At 43.3% G+C, this 21,763-nt stretch overlaps 1 protein-coding gene across 1 annotated transcript; it reads left to right on the top strand.

Moving 5' to 3' along the window:
* Positions 1-2,604: 2,604 nt before the first annotated feature.
* Positions 2,605-20,655, top strand: PLCXD2 (phosphatidylinositol specific phospholipase C X domain containing 2). Its single transcript, XM_061453136.1, has 4 exons — positions 2,605-2,772; positions 15,280-15,740; positions 17,517-17,758; positions 20,410-20,655. The coding sequence occupies exons 1-4, from the start codon at positions 2,631-2,633 to the stop codon at positions 20,570-20,572; spliced, it is 1,008 nt and encodes a 335-aa protein (XP_061309120.1). The 5' UTR covers positions 2,605-2,630; the 3' UTR covers positions 20,573-20,655.
* Positions 20,656-21,763: the final 1,108 nt, after the last annotated feature.

Below are 21,763 nucleotides of genomic sequence, written 5' to 3'. Positions count from 1 at the left end.
TTAACGTTGTTCTTTTCTAGAAAAGCACAAGAAGGATTTTTGGACCATAAGAGAGTTCTGATAGTGGTTACTGCAGGCAAATACCAGTGTGTCACGTGTGATGCTCCCAGCTGAAGTCTCCCCTTTCCCTCCTCATTCTGATTTCGAGCTGTTGGTGTCCCACACTAAATGTCCTTTGCAGCTTGGAGGTTTAGAAACCATCTTAACCACAAGAGCCTGGGTGTACTCCCGCTGCATGTCATAGGCTGGGGATGCTGAAGGTAACTGTGAGTGAGACAGTCACTGTGGTAGCACTGAAGTACCCTGATGCTGTCACATTAAAAAGTGATGGCAAAGGGTCAGAGACTTTGGGGAGGCTGTGAAGGGGGCAGGTTTGAGGCTCTTTTTCTCCTCCCCAGTTTCTCCCCCTCTTTTCTAGCCGATCTGATGGCAGAGGACCACCAAGACCTGCTTTTTGGTAGAGTCGATTAGACTCCTTTTTCCACACCAGCGCACACCCTGCCTGCTCCCCTTCAGACACTGCCATCTGTCATACACATTCCATCTTCCTCGTGTCATTTGAAAGACGGCAAACGCAGCATGAGGCCTGGCAAGAACACCAGGAGCACCGTGTCAGTGGTCAGCTTTGGTTGTTTCGGCTCTAGAATACAGCTTCAGTGTTTACAGGTTCACTGACTACAGCAAAGTACTGCCCCAAAGACACAAAGACGTCCTCAAGAGCATATCGGCCTCGGTGAAATGGCTACCCCTGTACTGCAAAGCTTTCCCATCCTAGAAAGCTACACCGTGAAACAGCCGTGACTGCCAGCTGTGTTTAAGGAGTTCACACGTGCTGGTTTGCTGGGTGGTCCCAAGCTGCGATGGTGGGACTGTGAGAAAGAGGGTAATTTAAAGTAGTCATTTAAAGGAGATAAACTTGCAGGAACATGGACGGGAGCTCCCACGTAACAGTCTGCCTTTCAGTTGAAGATACAAATTTAATCACAAGGCAAAAAGTGTATGATCCCATTATGTATGGCTTTGAGCAACATAGCCTGCTCTGTCCTCCATCAGAGGCCAGTGCCCTACATGGTCCTAATGCGAAGAGGGAGCAGGGCTGCAGGGCAGCTGAATGCATGCCAAACCCCCATCTCCTTGAGCGTGAGGAGTCCTAGGTCAGGAGTGCTTTGTAGAAACATGCCTAAAAACCTAAAAGAACATAAGAACCTAAATGAAAATTGCACTGTTCTAAAGATTGTTCAGTATCAAAGCTTTAAACACAAAACATCTTTGTGCGCTTCCTTGGAAAGGATAATGTAGATGTATGGAAGATAGATTATGGTTGTATTAGGTGAATATACACAGTCAACATATATGAATTTACAGATACATTAAGTCTATGTATCTATATAGTTCAATTAGCAGTTTTTCTATATATTAACGAAAGCATCCTGTGAATATCGTGCAACCATTCATATGCCAAATGAAAAATACCTGTTCATTTAAAAACTACTTCCCTACAGACAAAAACAGAGGACTTTTGGAATATAGAGCCCTTGGAATTTTGTTTTCAGCCTTTATTAATCTGACAGTGAAAAATTGCCTTTCAGAGCAGTGTTTGTTGTTTTTTTTTCACTAGCATATGATGGAGTAGACCAGTTGTCTCCATGTCCTGTGTGAAGAGTATGGAAATAGTATGTTCATAGATGTAGTATGTTCATAGATACTTGTAAGAAGCAGTTAAGAGAATTTGCTGACAAAGCATTATCCTTCAAATATGTCTAATAATGCAAGGGAGAAAAAGTGTCTCAGAGGATCCATTATGTGTATCATAGCAAATCCAGGAATTGCGTTGGACAAGATGCTTTACCCCACAGCTAAACCCAGTGCAAGGTAGAGCATGAGGCTGACTGCGCAGGTAGAAAGGATTGAGGCTGCCCGCCCTGTCTTGATCCTTAAATCTTCTGCTGCAGTGATGGCTCTTGTCAGGTGCAGTGTGCAAATTGCTGCAGCTAAAACGGACTGGTCAACGTTGTAAAACGGGCATTGGCCCTCTGTATTGAGGGTAGCTTCTCTGGTGCAACAACAGCATCACATCCAAGCTCACGGAATGATCCTGGTACACATGGGGCAGCCGCTTACGTACGGGTGCCCTAAAGAGGGAAGCACACCCCAACATCGTTATCACTGCCCAGTGCGGCTGCACAAAGCCACGGCGATCTGCAAAGCTCCTCAGCCGGTGCCACCGGCAGCGAAAGCAGCGCCGCTGGCTCGGGAGAAGCTGGATCTCAGGTGATGAGCTTGCAGGAGCGCTCCATGCTGCCGCTTGAGGCCAGACAGGCCCGTTAAGCCCTGCAGCAGCAGCCCTCGCTCCGGGTCAGGGGGTGCACAAGGCGCAGCCACGCGGCGGCGGCTGCCGGTGCTGCCCGGCGGGCACAGGGACCGCGCGTCCCCGTACGGAAGCCAAAGCACCTGCCCCAGGACGCGCTCCCGGAGGGGCGGGGCGGGGCCAGCAGCCGGCAGCCAATGGCTGCTCGCCCTGCCGCCGTGACGTCGCCGCACCTGTTACATAAGGGGGGCGGGCTGCCGTTACCGGCTCCATCCCCGCCGGCCCGGCCTGGCCCGGCTCGGCCCCGCTCCTCGGGCCCGCCATGAGGTCGCCGGCCGGGAAGCAAGGAGGCCGGCGGCGGCGGCGGGGAGCCGCGGGGGCCATGGCGGACAGTAACGCGGACTGGATGGGCTCGCTGCCGGCGGCGCTGCGCTCCTACCCGCTCTCCAACCTGGCTATCCCGGGTAGGGCGGTGCGGAGGCGAAGGGAGGGGTTGTCTGGGTGCCGGAGACGTCGGGGCCTAAGCTTGGGCCTGTGCCCGCCGCGGTGACCCTAGGCTGGGGGCCGGCTCTTCGGAGGGTCGTGAGCCCCCGTAGGGTTGTGCTTGGAGCTGCGGTTGGGTTTAGGCTGGGTCTGAGTCCCTGGGTAAGGGCTAACTTGAATCCTGTCTGTTGAGAGAGAGGAAGGAGAGCTTAATCTTGTGTAAACACTGCTGCGAGTCTAACCCGTTGGCTTGCTTGTTTTTGCTGGCTTTAAAAGAAGGTAGCTGTGAGCGCTGGAGGTCCTGTTTGATGTTTTCCGGCTTGTTTAAGCAAGGCTAAGAGCAGGTAGGGAAAAAGGTTTGTTTATGTTGACCCTAACGGCCGGAGGCTCACCACATGGGAACTGCCGTTTGACAGCAGAACTTCAGTGGGTTGTCAGACGGGAGAAGAGTGCAGTGTGGTTCTGCGATCATAAAATCTATGGCCTAGTTTAGTTTAGAAGGGACTTCTGTAGGTGTTCTAGTGCTAACCCCCCAGTGCAATCAACAGGGATATATTCAACTAATCGGGTTGCACAGAGCCCTGCCTGACCTGAGCTTGAGTGTTTTAAGGGATGGGGCACCTACTGCCTCCCTGGGCAACCTGTGCTAAGTGTTTCAGCACCCTTACATTAAATGTCTTCCTTATATCTAGCATCAATTGACCTTCTTTTAGTTTAAAACAATGCCCCTTGTCACATTGCTACAGACCATACTAAAAAGTCGTTCTTGTAAGTCTGCTTTAGGTACTGGAAGGTTGCTGTAAGGTTTCCCCAAAGCCTTCTTCAGGCTGAACAACCCCAATTCTCTCAGCATTTCCTTACAGGATATCCTTCACTGGGATGTTATTGGCCAGTATAAGAAATTGACTAGGGTAAGTGTCATCACTGCTAGTTGATGAATAGGTAAACTGATAAATGAGGAAGACAACAGATGGCTCTAAACTTAGGAGTAGGCTGGCTTTCCACCTGTAAATGGCAAAAAAAACCCCCTCCAATACTGCTTGTAGATGTCAATAGGGAAGACTTTAGTGGCAGCTATTGTAGCAGCTCGTTCTAATACTGAACGTTAGACTGGCTGCTACTGGTACAGGCTTGATTTGCATGGCATTGCCTTAGCTTGTCAAAATCCTTTGGGTAAATGTTAAATAGAGGACATGTTTTGGGTACATGTTGTATAGAGACAGTTCCCTAGAAATGAGTAAGTTCCTTTTTTGTGCCAGCAGAGATAGCCAAAAGATATTTCAAGCATGTAGAGAAGGGGCTATGGGTCTCCCTTGGTGTAGGTACTACAGCACTCGCTGCTGCTTCACCTGAAGTAGTAGCAAAGAAAGAGAGATGAAAGGCTCCACCTCAAGTGAGAAGTGTTTTTGTCTGTCCTTAAGGGCTGTTTGTCCCCCTCTGGGTGCATTTACTTCCTGTGCTGGAGTGAGGAACTCAACTGGTTTGCTTTTGCTTGGGTTTTGGTGGTTTGAGTCTTTTGTTTTCTCCTCCTGACTCCCAGTCACCCTTTGTAAACAGGAGCAGAGATTTAACTCTAGGACTTGAAACCCTGAAACTTGTTTTAGCTTGAAATAAAGCCAGCATTCAAACCCATAAAACTTGGTTAGGTTTTGCTTGTTTGGGTTTTTTTTGTACCTCGCACTTTGGAAAAATGCAGTATATGAAAAATGTTACTATCTTTTTCCTTCTAAAAAGGACAAAATGTTGGTGTAATGGGGCTATTTAAAGTGAAAAAAAATTGATAGTATACATAGAAACTGGTTAGGTTTCATTGTATGATGTTGGAAGTGGGGAAGTCTTAACTCCTTTGTGTGATGCTAAGTTTGTCTGGTTCTTTCTTGCCATCAGTTCTGCTTTTGGAGCTGCTTCTTTTCACTGGCTTTAAAAAAAGATAGCTGTGACCTCTGGGGTTCCTTTTAACCTACATGATTCTGTGTTTCCCGGAGCTATTTCATGTGGTCTCAGTCATGCTACCTGAGGGCAGAGAAAGTCATTATTTCTCAGTCCTTAGAATCAACTGGTAGCAAATGATGTTTAAGTCAGGTATTTCGTAAAGTATGTCAGTTTGGTGTTTATGTGATGATTTAACTGTCTGCAAAATGGAGAGAGACTTCGGAATATTCAGGGTCATCTTCCAAAGTGTAGGTTTTTTTGCTGTTTCTGTTGGAAAAGAAACCACAACTGTAGGCAAAATGTTAAACCAGTATGGTCTTGTCCAAGGAAAAGAGATGAGGTTTTCTGTGCAGTCTTGTGAGAGAAGGCATCTTTCATGATGAGAAACTGTCAAATATCAAGTAACTATAATGTCATCAATTTACATGCATGCGATATACTCAACCCAACTAAAGCATCTTCAACTGATGACCTTGTGTGAAACTCTAGAGGGTTTTCTCTTAATTATACTCCAGGCTAATCCTCTTTGAATGTGGGTTTAAAAATGAACTCTTAACTGTTCTGATTGCAAATGTGACTCTTGGCAGGGCTTTGTATAGTATTTGCTTAATCTCAAGCTGCTTTACTCCAAATGATTTTATGAAATCACGTGCAACTGTGACACTTGTTACTTCCCTTTGCCATATGTTGATCTGCATCCCGTTAGTTGTCTTATTTCTCTGTTGAGAAATGGAACACAAGATAAAGCTGCAGTGCTGTTGCTGGTCTACTTTTAAAGTAAATCAGCTGTTTAAAAGAATTTGCTGTAGAAGCCTAGCTTGTTTCTTGCTTGTGCTTGCATGCTGTTAATTCATGGCACTGTGGCATGTCCAATTTGTACTGTTTTACTCAATCTACTTGTCTAAGTAGTTTTTGCAGTATTGTAAAGAACTAGGTGCTAGGATATGCGTTATCTTTCTGCTTGTGAAGATAAAGTACCGTTTTCCAGTTTCATCAAGCTTTTACGTGAATTCTTGTATTAGGATGGGTGAGAAACACTTGTTCTTTCTCAAGATCCTTTCTCTCTGAGATCATGAGCTTGTGCCTGTTATTTTGAGACAGCAAAGCAATCTAGCAGGTGTTCACTGCCAAATATCAGTGTTTGCTTATCGAGTGTTTTGTTAGTCCAGGCTCCAAGCTCCTGGATGAATGTGATAAGCAGAATAGTAGTCAGTTCTGTTTTCCTTTAGGTCTTGGTAATAATGCGTTTCCTTAACCCTCTCAGGCTTATTCCATCCTTGAATGATTAAGAGCCATAATGTGACAGGTAGGTATACATTGCAGTTTTCAACCAAGCTGTATCCCTGGATTGGCTCCCCATTCTGGTGAGGATGGGTATCTGTGAGTTTTTTACCCAGTGCTGCTTTTCTTTCCTTGTCTTCCAGATGAAAGTTATGATCATTTAGGTAGGGATCCAGTGCTGTTTGCAGGATCACTCAGAATAGCTGTGGGTGCCCTCTCATAGTATCAGTGAGCTAATTAAAAGCCTCTTCTGTCCCCTGCCTTGTCTACTCCTACAAGTCTGAAAGCGTGTGCTCATCAAGCTAGCCTGATGGGAAAGCTTTTCTGTGTTAATGATGGTTTAGAGTGATTTTATTTGGAGAAGTCTTCCTGTAAGAAAGCCTTGAAACAGCTGTTTGGGATTGGGCAAGCCCCAGGATGGATGCTGGAGCATGCGGGTGTCCTGCGGGAACATGAAGGTTAACCTGATGTAGTGCTGCAGATGTAGGCAGGATACTACAACAGGTTGAATGGCTGCATTTAGATGACATGGGGTTTCATGTAGTTTTGGGGAAACACCTGCTATCGGTAAAAATTTAGTTGGGGAACAGTTAATTTGAACCTGAATTAAGGTCAGGTTGTTTGGAGGCCCTGAAGAAAAGAGCTGAAAAACAGAGAACTTGGCGGGGGGGGAGGTAAAATGTTTTACTTTAGCACTTTGAAGTGTGATAATAAGAAAACCAAAACCCAACCTTATACCAATGGTTTTGCCCTAGAGTGTAAGATTTCTGGTTTAATCTTGGTTAAGTAAATGTTTCTGTTAGTCAAATTTAAGAATGATCCAAAACATCACCAAAAGTCAGTTTTTTAGGTGCTGTACATGTAGAGCTGAACGTTGTTAGGCACATGGCTCCATTGTTGTGGAATGTGCAGGCAGGGCAGCCTGTCCATCTGGGAGAGGTAGGACAGGTCTTCAGTCATGGCTTCTGATGGTGCACAGATGATGGAACCTTTTCTGTCATCTTCTAGTGATGCCAGCTGGTGTGTTCACTCTTCTTCCAAAAGCATGTGGAAGGATGGCTGGGATCTCATTTCTAAGTAATGCAGAGCAATTGGAATGCGGAGCTGTTGCTGTCTGCATCAGGCTGGCTGGTTGGTGGTGAGTTCTGTGGGATGCTCGGTGATGGGTAGTTGGAACTGATGGAAAAGATGAGCTTTGCAGTTTCTAAAGTAATTTTATAACAGAGAAAATCATATTGGCTCAAGTATGTTTAAAGTAAGACCATACAAGAGAATTTAAGTAGTTGTTAAAAATGTCTTTAACTTGACTGTTCACTGATCTCTGAGGAGAGATGTGTCCCTGGCCTTCTAAAATAGTAAATCTTTGTCTTCTGCTCCAAAAACCAGCACAAACAACAGTCAAGCTGCCTGATTGTTCCACTATGACACCTGCACTCTTTAACTTTCTGACCAACTTTTAATTGAATAACTTCCCAGAGTTTGTTCGTGGTGTCAGTATGACTGTGGCCAAAACTTTCAGTACTATAACGTGCCACTGTTTCTGCTCTTCTCTGGGAAGAACTCTCCAAAAGCCTGAGGCAGAAGCCTAAAGTTTTTGATCTAAATGATCAAAGACTTGCCGAATAATCAGCCCTAGAAAACAAAGCTGTACAAATACAGCTAGCATTTGAAGTCTTAATGAGGAGCAGCCCTACAAGGCAAGCCCATAGCTAAGCCTAAAGGAGGTATGCAGAGCGTGGAGGCGTGTTTGCTGCAATGACAAGCTGCTGTGAGTGAGTGCATGGTGCCATGGTGTGACTGCTGGGTGCTTGCTGTGCTCACGTCTTAAGCACGTGGGGGAATACCTGGTGCTGGTGGGGCCCTAGGCATCTCCTGTACATCTCCCTGTGCACCAGCTCTGCTGTCCCAGCAGTGTGACTGCTCACCAGAAGCCCTGTGGTCTGCCTGCCTTTTAGGTGGCCAAACGGAACTGAAATGCTTCTTAAAAGAAGTAGCCACCCTGTCAGTTAAGAACTGGCCATTAGGATCTTACTAGGTTTGGTTGTCTGTGTTTTTTTGCTCTTAAGCTCTGTGACCCTGGGGCGAGCTGCTGAACTTCCTAATGCTGTGGTTTTCTGTGTTCATGGGCTGGTGTGCACTCCGGATGCGCCTCCTCAGAGGAGAAGTTGTGGTGAACTTAAGACTGCATCCTCCTTCCAAACAGTACTTCTTTGGAGTCCTAATTAAAAGCATCATTGAATCAGCTGAACTGGCCATCTGTTTTTTGGGTTAAAGCTCAGAAGGAAGAAATACATAATGTTCATGTTCTGATTGACAAAGGTTTATTTTCCTTCCCAGTTTAATTGGCAGCTACACATCAGTGAGGTAGTGATGGTCAGAAGAAAGCATCTGCATAAGAATGGTGATGTTGGCTATGATTTGTAAATGCAGAGTTTTTATGTGGAACTTTTCCTAAGGTGTTTTATTACCTGGGTAGTCTTTTTGATTGTAGCAGCAAATCTCAACTCTTCTTATTAAGAGGCTATTCAACTGTCTGGACCACTGTACTGATGAGAATACTAATGGAAGCTTTTCCACTATTCCCAAGTATTTCCTTTGTGCGTCTTTGTGAGTGGTGTGGCAGACACTGGGTCTATGCAGAAGATCCCCTAGAAAGCCAGCCTCAGATATTACAGTTTCCCTTTCTAAAGGGCTGCTGGCGTCTGTTCTGGCAAAACCCATTTGTTCTCAAAATGCCACAAAATCTTCAGATAGTATATGAAGATCTTCATTAATTTTTTAATTGGGAAAAACTTCCTTTTTTTATTAAAATCTATGTCTTAGAGTTAAAGTTGAAATGGAGAAAAACCATGTTGGTCTAAGTGGTTGGTGCACTTGTATGTGGTGTGAAAGTTCCAGTTTGCCTGCTCTTCCAGGAACGATGTAAAATGAAGGGGAAATACTGTGTACTGAAAACAAGAAAATAGTTCCCTAGAGCTTTCTTGGAAGAGAATGAGCTGTTGGTCCACACATTTGAGTGGTCACAGAAGAATAATACAGGACCTCAAACTGCAGGGTGTTTTTTCTCTTAGAACAGGTAGATCCATGCAGGCTTTGAAGTAATAGAACTGTACTGCCACTTAGCGCTTTCCCAGTGCGGATAGCTGAGGTTCTGATAAATGGGAAGTCACTGTTAAATCACAAAACCACCTTAATGGCATTGCATCCATCCAGTGCCAAATGGATTTCTTCTGGCTGGAAAGAAAAGCAAACTAACATTTGATATTGTCTGAGGATGTTTTAAACAGTCTTTTTTCACCCTTTCACTTTGTACCCCTTTTCTTGCCCCCCATTCCACCTCCAACCCTGAAAGGGGCCATGGGGGAAATCAGGGTAATTCTTTGATAAGGAGAATAAGTTTTCCTAAGAGGATTTGGTCTGTATTAGGCTTCGTCTTTCCTACTGTGACTGCATTAAGAATATCTAAAGGATTGTTTTAGGGCTCTAATAAAATATGAGCATCTGAATAGTTTTGGATAATTAATTATCAATAGGAATGTTGTTATTTCCAACTTGCCTCCTTTTGCTGGGCAGTACAATATGAACTATTGGATTTGCTTTTCATCAGTGAAGAGCTTTTAAGATGTTAATCTTTTGATTAGGAAATCTGGATTGTTAATGACGTGAATCCTGAGGACTTCTGGGCTTTGAGAGATGCATTTGTTTATCCTGGTTTTCCTCTCAGTTCTGGCACACACAGGACATTTGGTTTAGAAGAGCACTTGTGGGATAGCTTTAACTTGCTAGCACTTGCATCCTGTGTTTTTGGGACTTGATTACTGTGCTTCTAAGATGTCTTGGCTATGTAATGTTTGCTATGCTATGTCATGTGTGGTGTTTTGTAATACATGGGGAATGTGCTTCGTCCAGTAAGCAAAGCTTGCTCTAGGAAGTTTGGCATAGCTTCAGCAAGGGTGATTGTCCATAAATGACCCATCAGTGCTTTTAGGCAGTTGGTACAGTATGTGACCCTTGCTTCTTATGAATGTTTAACATAACACAGGAGGTTTTCTTGCCTTTTTTCCTTCCATTAATATAAAGATCAAATTATTCTGATCTAGTTAAAGTCATAGACAGTGCAGTCTCCTGGTCTGTTGGTTTCATTGCTTCTTGGTTAGCCAGACTCTTCGCAGGCTAAGCAGCATGTTAGTATGCAAGTTTGTGTCTGGGGGGAAAATAAAGGCAGGTTTTGCCTTGTTTTCAGGTAATTGGGAGTGTATAAATTATGTTCTGTGTTGGAAGATATCTGTGCTTTGCATTTGATGTGGTCATACCTTTAACATCCCTTAAAGGTAAACTTAAGCTTCTGAAAGGGCGTAAGAGTTAGTGAGATAGTGTTCATTCCCATCTCTCCACTGCAGCTGTATATGCAGGAACTACTGATGTGCAAACACAAGATAATACGGAGTGATACAACTAGTAATTGTTGAAATTCAAGCCTTACTAACATTCTGTTGATAAGTGTCATTTGTTTGAGCTATGCCATGGGTTAATTTGACTTATCTGTGACTAAGTAGCATGAGGAGTAGACACACTGTGAAGTTAGACTCTGCTGTAGATGTGATGATAAAAGGCTGCTTTCTAATAATTAGCACTAAGACTTGGACAAAAAAGTCATCCTGAACAGTGAAATGCTATCTATTTAACATACAAATTCAATTAAGAAGTGATTTGTTTAACACACAATTAACTTGAGAAATTAGTGTAAGGAGAATAAAAAGAGGCTTAAAGATATAAATAGAAATTAATCCACGGTTGCACTCAACTGGGATAAATTTAAGAGGACTAGCCATAATCTCAACAATCTGGCATATGGAAGATGCTTCTTTAATACTGCTCTAACAATATCGTAGCCTTTGATAGTGAAGTGTCTGGGCATTTGACGGGACATGACTGTTTTCCTTGAAGCCTTCCAGTCCTTGTCAGATGAAAGGAAAACCATAGTAGAGCAGTGTTTGTTGCTTTCTAAGAGCTGCCAGCTGATTAGCAGTCCCTGAACTTTGTATGGACTCTTTCATGCTTAAATTTAGTGCTTGCCGCTTCATGCTGCGCATCTTCAGCCTGTTGGAAGCAAGTGGCAAATCATCATTGCTTTATTTCCTGTGTTTAGCTTGCTTTTGTGGGATGAGTTGAGTATCCAAGTGATTCCATGTCACTGGAGTAGTTCAGTGAAGCTTGCAATCTGAATGCTAGTCTGTTCTTATGTACAGTGACTTTCAGTGTGCTGCATGTGCAAGAACACACTCCAGAGGTTGATTCAAAGTGGGGTTGTGGCCTTTGTTTGCCTAAAGGACAGCAAAGACAAAGTTTCTTGGCTTTGCTTTGCCTTTTGATTTCTGGTCTGTAAGACAGAGGTTATAAATACCTAGGTTCATTAGTTCACAGCAGGTTTAGGGAACAGTTTTAGGGATCGGGTGTTACTTATGTTGAAAATGTCAGGTATCATCTGAAATGTCTTGCTGACAAGACTTCTTGAGCTTATTTTTTTGCTTCATTAGAGAAGTGGTCAGTGATGTTCAGGGAGGTGCATGCCATTTGGGTGGTGGGAATACAGGCTTCAAATGATTACTTACATGTGGTGAAGACTTCTGTTTGTTATGAGAGTTTTGTGATGCTTGCTCTGTTCAGGAGCTGCCAGCCCTGTTGCTGTTACTGTACAAGAATGCCACAGCATCTGATTGTCTTCATGCATCCTTGTGTTAGATGTGAATTCAAAATGTGATTAGTGGCTCTAACACTGATCTGCAGACAAAATGGGGCTGGTCTGTGCTGTGCTTCTGGTGTGGGCTCTAACCTCTGCATTTTAAATTGTACAGAGTTGGGTTGGTTTAGGTTATGCTTTTCAAAAAGCAGTCGTGCTTTATCTGCACCAGTCTGGCTCTTGCCATAGCTATGGTATGGCTGGGCCTTTGGTGTCATTTAGGGGGTAGAATGAAGGAGAGCAGGGATTATTTTGACATGATGCAATCATCTTAGCATGTAGCTTAACATCACAGCCAGGCTATATTGAAAGCCAGTGACTGAGCTGGTAATACAGCACAGTGATCTTGAATTAAAGAAGGGTCTGGTGGATGATGTAGATCCTCACCTCTTACCTCTCAGCTCAACAAGTATCAGGTGTTACTGCTTTAGGTTTTCAGTTTGCTGCCTTTTGGCTTGCCAGAACAAAAATGTTCTGGGTTGGGGTTGGGCCCAGGTACTTCTCAAGGTTTGTGGCTGGCCTTCTGTAAATGACCATTGATAATCTAATTGAATTTCTGCTGTTCCTTCCAGCCTCAGTATTGATGATGCTCCCCTGGCCTTCTTAGGAGGTGGTCTTCTACCAAGCATGAAAAGGAGAGCTTGTTTGTTTAGATGCTCCTGTTTGTGTTCTACGTAATCATATCTAGGTGTATGTACTGATTTGATTGTCAATGAGAAGTTCGGTTTCTGAGGCTTTTGAGCAGAGCCACAGGGCAGGAGTTGTAAGGATCTTTTCTAACTATAGAAGCATATCACATATAGTTGAATTACAGAGATAACAGCTGCCCTGTTAAGGAGTGCAGTGAGTGGCGAAAAAGTTGTGATGTGCTTGTGGCTTTTTTCTTGTTGCTTTTTAGAGCTAAAAATAGAATTTGAGTGGAAGAAGTTGGTTCTTTGTATCCTTCTATGTGGCAGTTGGCAAAGGAAGGCTTTTGCAGCTGTAATGTATGTGATCAGGTTCAGGAAAAAAGGCTGCTTCTTGGCTTGGGTTTGGTTAAACAACTCTGATTGATGCCAGAGAAAATTGTCATTCATTGATAAGCTGAACTTATCAATGACACTAAGGAAGCATAATATGGGGCAAGTGACTTTTATAGGCATCTCTAGAGGCTGCTGTTCAGTCATAGTTAAAATGAACATAATGTTTCTTATGGCCTTATTCTAGCATCTTAAACAATTTTCTACAGGACTTAAACAGAGGAAGACATTGAATACAACTTGGAGAGGAAAAAAGGCAACACACACACATACCCAAACAAAATGCCTTGTGACTTCTTGATGCAGATTCATTGAGGCACCCCTTGTGATTGAGGTCAACTTTTCAAACACTGGAGGAGATGGCAAGGCTCATTCTGCTGCGTGGGGGTGTGTGTGAACCTCAGGTATCTGAGTTGCAGCTTGCAGTATGAGCCAGGCTTTATGTGGCTTCTTCTGAAACGTCTTCTAGGTGTTTGATCCTGTGTTTTGTTTGGGATTACACATTTGGAAGTGGGGGAAAAACATTAGGTGTCACTCTAAAACGGACAGCTACTTTTTGATGTAGTTTAATGTGATAGGTACTAAAGAGCTTCTTAAGCTGACATCTTTTTAAATAGCTTTTTTGTTACTTGCCACTTGTTTTTAGGAGACTGAATGGAAGAGGCATGCTTTTCATAGACTGAAGAGTTCATGAAGAATTCATTGGATTAGTTTGAATATTAACTTGTAAAGCCTGAAAACTAACCTTCATGGTTCCCTTTCAGTAGTTTTGAGCTAGTAGAAATGGAGCCAAGAGTGCATTTTTAGGTTGTCGTGAACTGATGTTTCTGCAGACTGTTCTTTCATTGGGATTAAAGAATCCTGACAAGGTAATCCAGTTGGGATCATAATCTTGTTTATAGCTCTGACCTTGCCTCACAGGAAATGGATCAGTCTTCTAGTGAGCACTGATACATAAATAGAAGGCTTGAGTGAAGGTGGCTGTGGGCACCTCAAATGTTGTCTCAAAACTGGAAATTACAGATGAGGGCTTGTTTTTTTTTTAGCAGAGTTGCAGGCTGAGCTAGAGGAGGAAATTCAAGGAAAGTATAGCCCAAGAAGGAGGGACAAGAACCCTGGGGCATGAGGAAAGGCAATGCAGATCCTGGCAGCATGGTGCTTGCTCTCTCTACCCCCAGGGCAGCTGGAAAAGGAGCTCCTTAATGGTGTCTGGAGATGAAGATGCTTTCCCTGCACTTGACGTGGGTGTGCAGCTATCAGGTGGGGTTTGGCTCACTAGGGAATCCTTCACCTGCTGCCCTGAAGAAAACAGGGAGGCAGGGCTGTTAGAGCTCCTTTACAGCTAGGGCTTCACAGGGAAATCGTGTCTGAAGTGGTTGCAGCTTCTTGGCCAGAATGTTGGTGCCTGATCTAAATGGTTAGAAATCCCTGGTAAGCCTCAGTCTGTGGTAGATCAGTTTCTGCCCATCTTTGCTTTATGCTGCTCTAGTACAGAGATAAACTGAGATAAACTGCCCTATTATTACTCTTTGTTCTGTTATTGACTTGGATAACCTAGGGATAAGGGCTATTTCATTGACTCTGAAGCTGTTATTTTGAATGAGTTTTGTTTCCTTTCACTACTGTGTTTTCAGTTGGAGGGTTTTTTAGTAAGCACAAATTTTGTGTGCTTACTGTTGCAGAGAACTGTAAGGTGCAGTTTCTCTGCCAAGCTTACAGTTTGTGTTAGAGGAGCTTGCTCAGACACTCATTATTTAGGCAGGGACTGGTGATTTTGATGGTTGGTGATCTCTTTTGCTGAATTTCATATTCACTGTACCTGTAGTCACTCACAGGCACCGTCAGGAAAAGACACATTCATGAACTTGTTTAATATGAGCTTGGTATCTAACCACATGGTGAGAGTGTTCCACCTCTAAGTTCATCCAGTTGTTGCTCTCTGTTCTAACTATTAATCCTTTATTTACCATCATGGGGCTTTAGTGAGATGTACTGGTAAGATGGGCATGTACAGATAGATCCCTCTGTCCGTCGCACGAATGAAGATACCTGTTGCAAGAGCTTTGGTGTGTTAGGTCATGATTGGATTTAGCAGGTAGAATGAGAATAAAGCCGCTGATTCTGATACTAAAGCTGGAGTCGTATCTCAAACTAGTGATGCACCAGGCTCTGGGAATGCTTTGGGGATAGATTGGTAATTTGTGAAGAAAGGGAGGTTAGAAGGAAATTTCCCTTTGCCGCTGATGTTTGTCTTATGATCATGATTTTCAGAGTGCACTGAAATTGGGAGCTCATGCAAGAGAACCATGCGTGCTGAGAACATTAAACATAGCTCTTGTTGTGCAGTTAGGGAAAATTAAGGTGTAAAGGGCAATCTGAAAGACTTGCGCTTGAGCTTAACTCTGTGATCCTGCCGTGCAGGTGGGGCTTATCACTTCACTGGGAACATGGATGTGTATGTGTTTGGTGAGTCAGTTTTGTATAATTAACTATTCTTGGGCTTTTTTTTCCCCTAGGATCACATGATTCCTTTAGCTACTGGGTTGATGAGAAGTCTCCTGTGGGACCAGACCAAGCCACAGCCATCAAACGTCTGGCCAGACTTTCTTTGGTTAAAAAGATCATGAAGAAATGGTCAGTGACTCAAAATCTGACTTTCAAAGAGCAGTTGGAAAGTGGGATCCGCTACTTTGATCTTCGGGTATCTTCCAAACCTGGGGAAACAGGACAAGAGATTTACTTCATACATGGATTGTTTGGCATTAAAGTACGGGATGGGCTGAAGGAAATTAACACCTTTCTTGAGCAGCACCCCACGGAAGTAATCTTCTTAGATTTCAATCACTTCTACGCCATGGATGACAGCCATCACTTCTTCTTAATCAACAGGATCCGCTCAGCATTTGGATCCAAACTTTGTTCTGTTGAATGTGTAGAATATGTGACTTTACAATACATGTGGGAGAAGAAATACCAGGTAGGAAGAGGCTGTGTAACCTTTTTTCAAACCTAAAAGGGTAAGATTTAAATAAAGAAGATGGGTGTCATTCTCACTCAGAGGTACTGGAGCAGGGAGGCTGCTGACAGTTGTATTTGAAGCCTGCTAGGGCCTCATGTAGTGTGCATGTTTCCCTTCACTTACACATGGCTGTGTAGGCCCTCCATCCAGGGTCTGTCTTCCAAGCATGTTAATTAAATGGTAGCATCCTTGAGTCTTGTGCTTCTTAAGGCTTTGTCTTCTGGACAAGTGCTGACTTGTGTTGATGAGGATTTAATAAACTCTCACCTTTTTAGGCCAGTATAAAGCATAGAAGCTTTGATGTGGCTAAGATATGGTACAGAATTTCTTGGCTCCTTTGCAGCCATCCATATCAGTAGCAGCAGAGTTAAGCACCTCTTCTCTGTGGTAATGGCTCCCATGCATACATACAAATTGAGAACAGGGTTTCAGCAATGGCAGGTAGGTCTTAAACTGTAAAAATATATGAAACTTTGAGGAATTTATCTCAACTGATGCTGTCAGTCCTAGGGTCCAGAATTGATCATCTTAAGTTTGGGTGTGTTGTGGTTTAGACCCAGACAGTAACTCAGCACCATACGGATGTTTGCTCACCCACGTGTTGTCATTGCTGCCCTGCGCCCCCCAAGTGGGATGGAGATAAGTGATAGAATTGATATCTCAACCTACGGGTAGCCCCCATACACTGAGATAAGAATAGTTTAATAATTATAAGTAAAATACTGTGGTAATGGCAAGAATACCAACAATAGCAATAATAACAGGCAACAAGAAGAGAAGAAATGCAAGCTCAGAAGACACAAGTGATGCATGATACAATTGCTCACCACCCACTGAGCTGTACCCAGCCTGATTTGAGCAGTGATAGATGGCTTCTGGGTAACTCCTCCCAGTTTATATACTGGGCATGATGTGCTGTGGCATGGAATACCCCTTTGGCTAGTTTGGGTCAGGTGTCCTGTCTCTGCGCCTTCTTAGCTTCTTGTGCCCCTCCTCACTTGCAGAGCATAAGAGACAGACAGATCCTTGATCAGGCTAAGTGCTACTGAGCAACAACTAAAATACACATGTGTTATCAGCATTGTTCTCAGACTGAAGCCAAAACACAGCAGTGAACCAGCTACTGGGGAAAACAAGTAACTGGTGCAGCTGAAACCAGGACAGGGTGTTAATGAAAGGTGTTGCATCCTGAAGTTATCTTCTTAAAGGGCACCACCTTACAAAGCATAAAATACTTTTGATTTACAGAAGAATTTGCTGGCAGTAAGACTTGACTTTGGCATCTTATGCAGCAAGTGTGAGTGGAATGCTGTTAGGCCAGTCAGCCTGGTGCTCTTAAACCACTTAATAGTAGTTAGACAGAAAATGGCAAGACTGCTAAAAATCCTTAACTTCCAGTATGCATGTAATAGTCTATGACAGTGCTCCAAAAAGCTTTTAAGCTGAATTCTTTGAATGACATTTCAGTATATTCTTGGCAACTGTTTCATCTTAAACTGATGACCCATAAAGCCTGAAGCAATGTTGTCTTCACAGCTAACCATACTGATCTGTTTTCTTTCTTGGCAATAGCGCAGCAAACCTACTGACACTTGTAATTCAGTACCAGCTTTATGCTTGGTCCTTTATTCACTGCAGTACTTGATAAGCATAAACCAATGCAACATGATGGTTTGATATAAATAATGTAGTTGTGAAGTTTTGTTCATTTCTTCTTTTTCTTTGTTCTGTTAGGTTCTTATATTCTACCACTACCCTTTGTGTCAGGAATACCCCTTCCTGTGGCCAGGGAATAAAATGCCGGCGCCATGGGCTAATACAACCAATGTGCACAAACTGTTACAGTTCCTGGAGACCACTCTAGAGGAACGAAGTCGTTACGGGACTTTTCATGTTTCTCAAGCAATCCTCACACCTCGAGTGAGAACTATTGCACGGAATCTAATTCGTGGTCTGAAGAATACGCTTGTTCATAGGTAAGGACTTGTCTTGCTGTCTCAGTTCTTTACTTCTATTTCCTCTTAAAAGAGGCCCTGAATGAGACAGATACTATGAAATGTCTATATAGAAGTGAGACTTGATGAAAGCATGCAGTTTTGCTTCATTATTGCTAGAGAGAGATGTTTCCAGTAATTAAAAATAGTTATTGAAAATAATTAACAGGGTCTGTGTGTATATGTAGCTGTGCTTCCTGGTAATTGGAGCTCTATGTGAATGTGATATGATTTCATAAAACATGGGCTGGACCTGTTGTTTCAAACCTCTAACTCATTCCAAGTTCTATGAACTTGATTTGGGGCAGGGGGGAGAGCCTTGTGCCTTAGAGGAAGAATGCCTATGTGTGGGCTCAGTTTTGCATTTGTCTGTACCAGTCTGTCAGTGACTTCAGTAATGGCCAAAGATGGGGGCTATTTTATCTTGGCTTTTTTTACCAAATATTAGGTTAACAGTCTTGACTTTTTTGTACCACTGACTGTTGTACAATTAATTTGCCTGTGAGATCATTAGAGGGTTTTGTTCTGAGTAGCACAGAGTGGCAGTGATTTTTAATGGTGTTAACGACACGACCAGTGTAGGTTGCATGTTGACCTTATTTTATGTGTTATCAGTGTGTAGCTTGTTGGCTAAAAATTCCCAGAATTGAAAAGTCCTGCTGGGATCTGGTCTTCTGCCTCACTGTGTAATACTGCCTGGTTTGATGTCACTGTTTATTGTGCCATAATGATATTAAGTTCTAAATTACACTTGTAAAGGTCTAATTTGATCAGCAACTGAGCTTAATACTAAGCAGCGAGATAAACAAGCATCCAGTTCATGTTCTGTTTGGGAGAATCGTTGGACACTTTAGAAGTAATTACAGTATTACTGTTCTGATGCCAAAGTCAATACAAGGTAGTTTCTTTAAAATCCTTTCTAAAAATAACAAGTGTTGTGCTTTTACAGTCACAGAAGTGAAGTAATTTCCAGGTGAAGTATAAATAATGGAGTTTTCACTTTCTTTCCTGTTTACAGACATTAATCTAGCAAAAGATAATTAAATCCAAATGATGTTTGGCAAAATATGTTGTCTCCAGGCTGGCTTGCGCTTCTGCGGTCAGCACTGGACGCTAGATGGTGCTCAGCTCCTTTGAGACTGGGTTTTGCTCTCACAAGTTGCATAGATGCAAATGTGCTCGATGGGGATACTGAACAGAAAGCAGGTATATAGCTCATAACTACATACTGTGCAGTAAATAGACTTGCCTCGTGGTTAGAGGAAAGATGGTACTCGATTTTTATCCTATACTAGTAAAGGATCATCTGGTTTCATGAGCAGTTTTAAGTGACTCCTAGTGTGAATGGGTGAGCAGTTTTAAGTGACTCCTAGTGTGGATCTGGGCTGCAGACCACTGATAAGCTGAAAGGTTGCCTTTGCTTCATCCCTTCCCCTCAGCTCCATCGTTACCAGTTAGTGGAAAGTGAACTGTAAAGATTTAAAATAGATGTTGCAATTTAGCATGATGGCTTGTATCCATTTATACATGCTGGTTGATTTGTAGGTGTAAATCTGTCTTTGCAGTGCTGTGTAGATGTCTGCCTTCTCATATGGAAATCTTGCCTGGAATATGAATATTTAGGTGTTCTTGAGCCCTTCCTAAAGGAGAAATGTGTAATGTTCACGCTTAGCTGGCTCAAGTCTGGTGTGTCCCTTGACAGGGGCAGTAATTATGCCTTGACTCAAGTTATCTCTTGTATTCCTAGAACAAGAGCTGTGGGGCGTTTTTAGGGTTGTTTTGGGTTTTGTTCTGCCTCATCCCTTTAGCTAATTCATTTGCCTACTGCCTTATTATAAAGTTATGTGTATTATGGCACTAATTTAAATCTAATATATTTAGTTGCTTGTCTCTATGCTGAAAACCCTGGTGTCTGCCTGTTAAAGTGCAAAAGAAAAAAAAGCTTGTACAGACTCCTGACTTGCAGTCTGTCCAAGAAATTACTTAGAAATTCTACTGTGGGGAGGAATTTCGACTCCATTTAATCCAATTTCAGATAGAGCTCACCTTTCTCTGTTTAGTTATGTATGGTGGGATGTTCAACCCCTGTAGAGCTGAAGGCTTGAGTCTGGTTTGATTTCCCCGATTTAGTTGCCCTGTGTGAGTCTGGAGGTTGAAAGGGGTTTGGTAGAAATGCAGCATGCTGCCCCTGATAACTTCTTTCCTGCCCACCCTAAGGCAGCAGTCCTTTCCTGCCCACATCTTGGGCAGGTGTAGCCTTGCTTTGTGCTACACTCAAGTCTGCTGTGAAATTAAGCTTTTGATTCAACATCTACATGGGTAGACAGAAACCAGGATGGTGGGAATGGAGGTGCAACATTAAATCCTGAAGTACAGTCTGCTCAGTGCCTGTAGAGTTCACAGGTGTTATTTGATTGCATGATAGTTTGGATTGATGACAGACTAATACTTCTATTTGGTACCTAATGATCGCATGCTGTGTTAAGAGCTCTTTACATCAGGTAGTTGCATTTTGGGTGGCAGTCCAGGACCTGATCACCAATGTGAGATGTTGTATTTGAAAGAAGCAGAATGTGTATAGGGAAGAGTCTCTTTCAAAATGTTCTATTTCCTCTATTTCAATTTTTTTTTAGGAACCTGCCCATGATTTTGAATTGGGTGAAAGCACAGAAGCCGGGTGTAAAGGGCGTTAACATAATTACATCGGACTTTGTGGAGCTGGTTGACTTTGCTGCTACAGTTATTGCACTAAACGACCTCCTTTTAGAAGAGGATGAATCTGCAACTAAATCCTGATTGCTGCATCCCAGTTGTGCTCCTCAGTGGACATCTTCAAACTACGCTAAATTCATATCTATTAAATGACACCGGTTGTAAGATCTCTTCATGTGAAGCAAGTTTTCTAGAGGAAACACAGTTGAGCATCAAGTACAGCAGACTCCCTTCTCCCACCAATGTGTGGGTCTGAGCGGAACAGGAATTGCTGTCCGAGTGCTGCTCTGGTTCTGTGTCTGTGGCTATGTGTTTGAGCTGCTCCCACATCTGCTGCGGTATCTGCCTGCCAACAAGAGGCTGGCGTCTGGGGCAGATGTAACGGATGCTGGTGCATGTTTCCATGGTGGCTGGACTCGCTGTGCCCTGGTTTGTGCATCCTCATTTCTCCAGGCCAGGGCTCAACCAAGGATTGCTGCTGATTTAGCAGTGGTGTGACCAGCCTCGCCAACACAATATTAGCTGGGCCACCTCAGGCATAGCTGGGCTCAGCTGGAGGTTGCTGCTGTATTTATTACACTGTTTTAGATGCTACCTCTTGACTTGCTTGAAGGAACAGCATTGCCATTGTTAAGGGGAAGCTGTTATACTGTGTGAATACCCTGTCTGTTGGGCCTGAGAGGCAAAGGCTTTGGCATGCTCTGCCTCTACAGGATCTAAATCCTTCTGGACCTCTTCATTTTTTTCCAATACTTTAATGGTATTTATTGCAACTATGTTTAAGTGTGTTTATTTTGGCATTATTGTGAAGAACATTTCAGTCCTCACTTTTTGAGGATTATAACTGTCAAGTCTGAATTCCTGTTGAAACATTTGAGGAACTGCAGCTCAACCTTTCTCGTTTGCTTGCTGGTCATTTGATTTGTATTTTGCTATCCATCGAGTTTTCACTGGGGGAAGTCTCTTGCCCAGACAACCTTCCTCTAGAAGGAGATGGGCTAAGTGGGAGTTCGCTTGGTATGCAGAGAATTGGTGCTGACAGGGACTGCTCAAAACTCCTAGTATTTATCTCTGACTTGCGATGGGACAGTGAATTCTGAAAGGGACCCCAAAAGTTGTGCTTGTCATTAGAGCTACAGCCATGGGGGAGAAATCTTCCCAACCTGTAGCCACTTGTGACAAAGTAAGTCACGCAAGCACAGGCAGGCATCAGTGCTGCTTCTTTTGTAGTCATACTCGTTTTGTGATGAGTCACAACGAAACATGACTGTGTGC

This window comes from Pezoporus flaviventris, unplaced genomic scaffold (assembly GCF_033815535.1).
Source record: "Pezoporus flaviventris isolate CSIRO_AGI_PZ_B2104156 unplaced genomic scaffold, CSIRO_AGI_Pfla_v1 ptg000015l, whole genome shotgun sequence".
Classification (NCBI taxonomy): domain Eukaryota; kingdom Metazoa; phylum Chordata; class Aves; order Psittaciformes; family Psittacidae; genus Pezoporus; species Pezoporus flaviventris.
This window is presented reverse-complemented; position numbering and strand designations above follow the sequence as displayed.

Excerpts from the sequence above, each read along its gene's own strand:
- PLCXD2 (XM_061453136.1), top strand. The coding sequence starts at position 2,631 with ATGAGGTCGCCGGCCGGGAAGCAAGGAGGCCGGCGGCGGCGGCGGGGA. Across the intron at positions 15,741-17,516 it reads TGTGGGAGAAGAAATACCAG|GTTCTTATATTCTACCACTA; the intron begins GTAGGAAGAGGC and ends TTGTTCTGTTAG. Across the intron at positions 17,759-20,409 it reads AAGAATACGCTTGTTCATAG|GAACCTGCCCATGATTTTGA; the intron begins GTAAGGACTTGT and ends ATTTTTTTTTAG.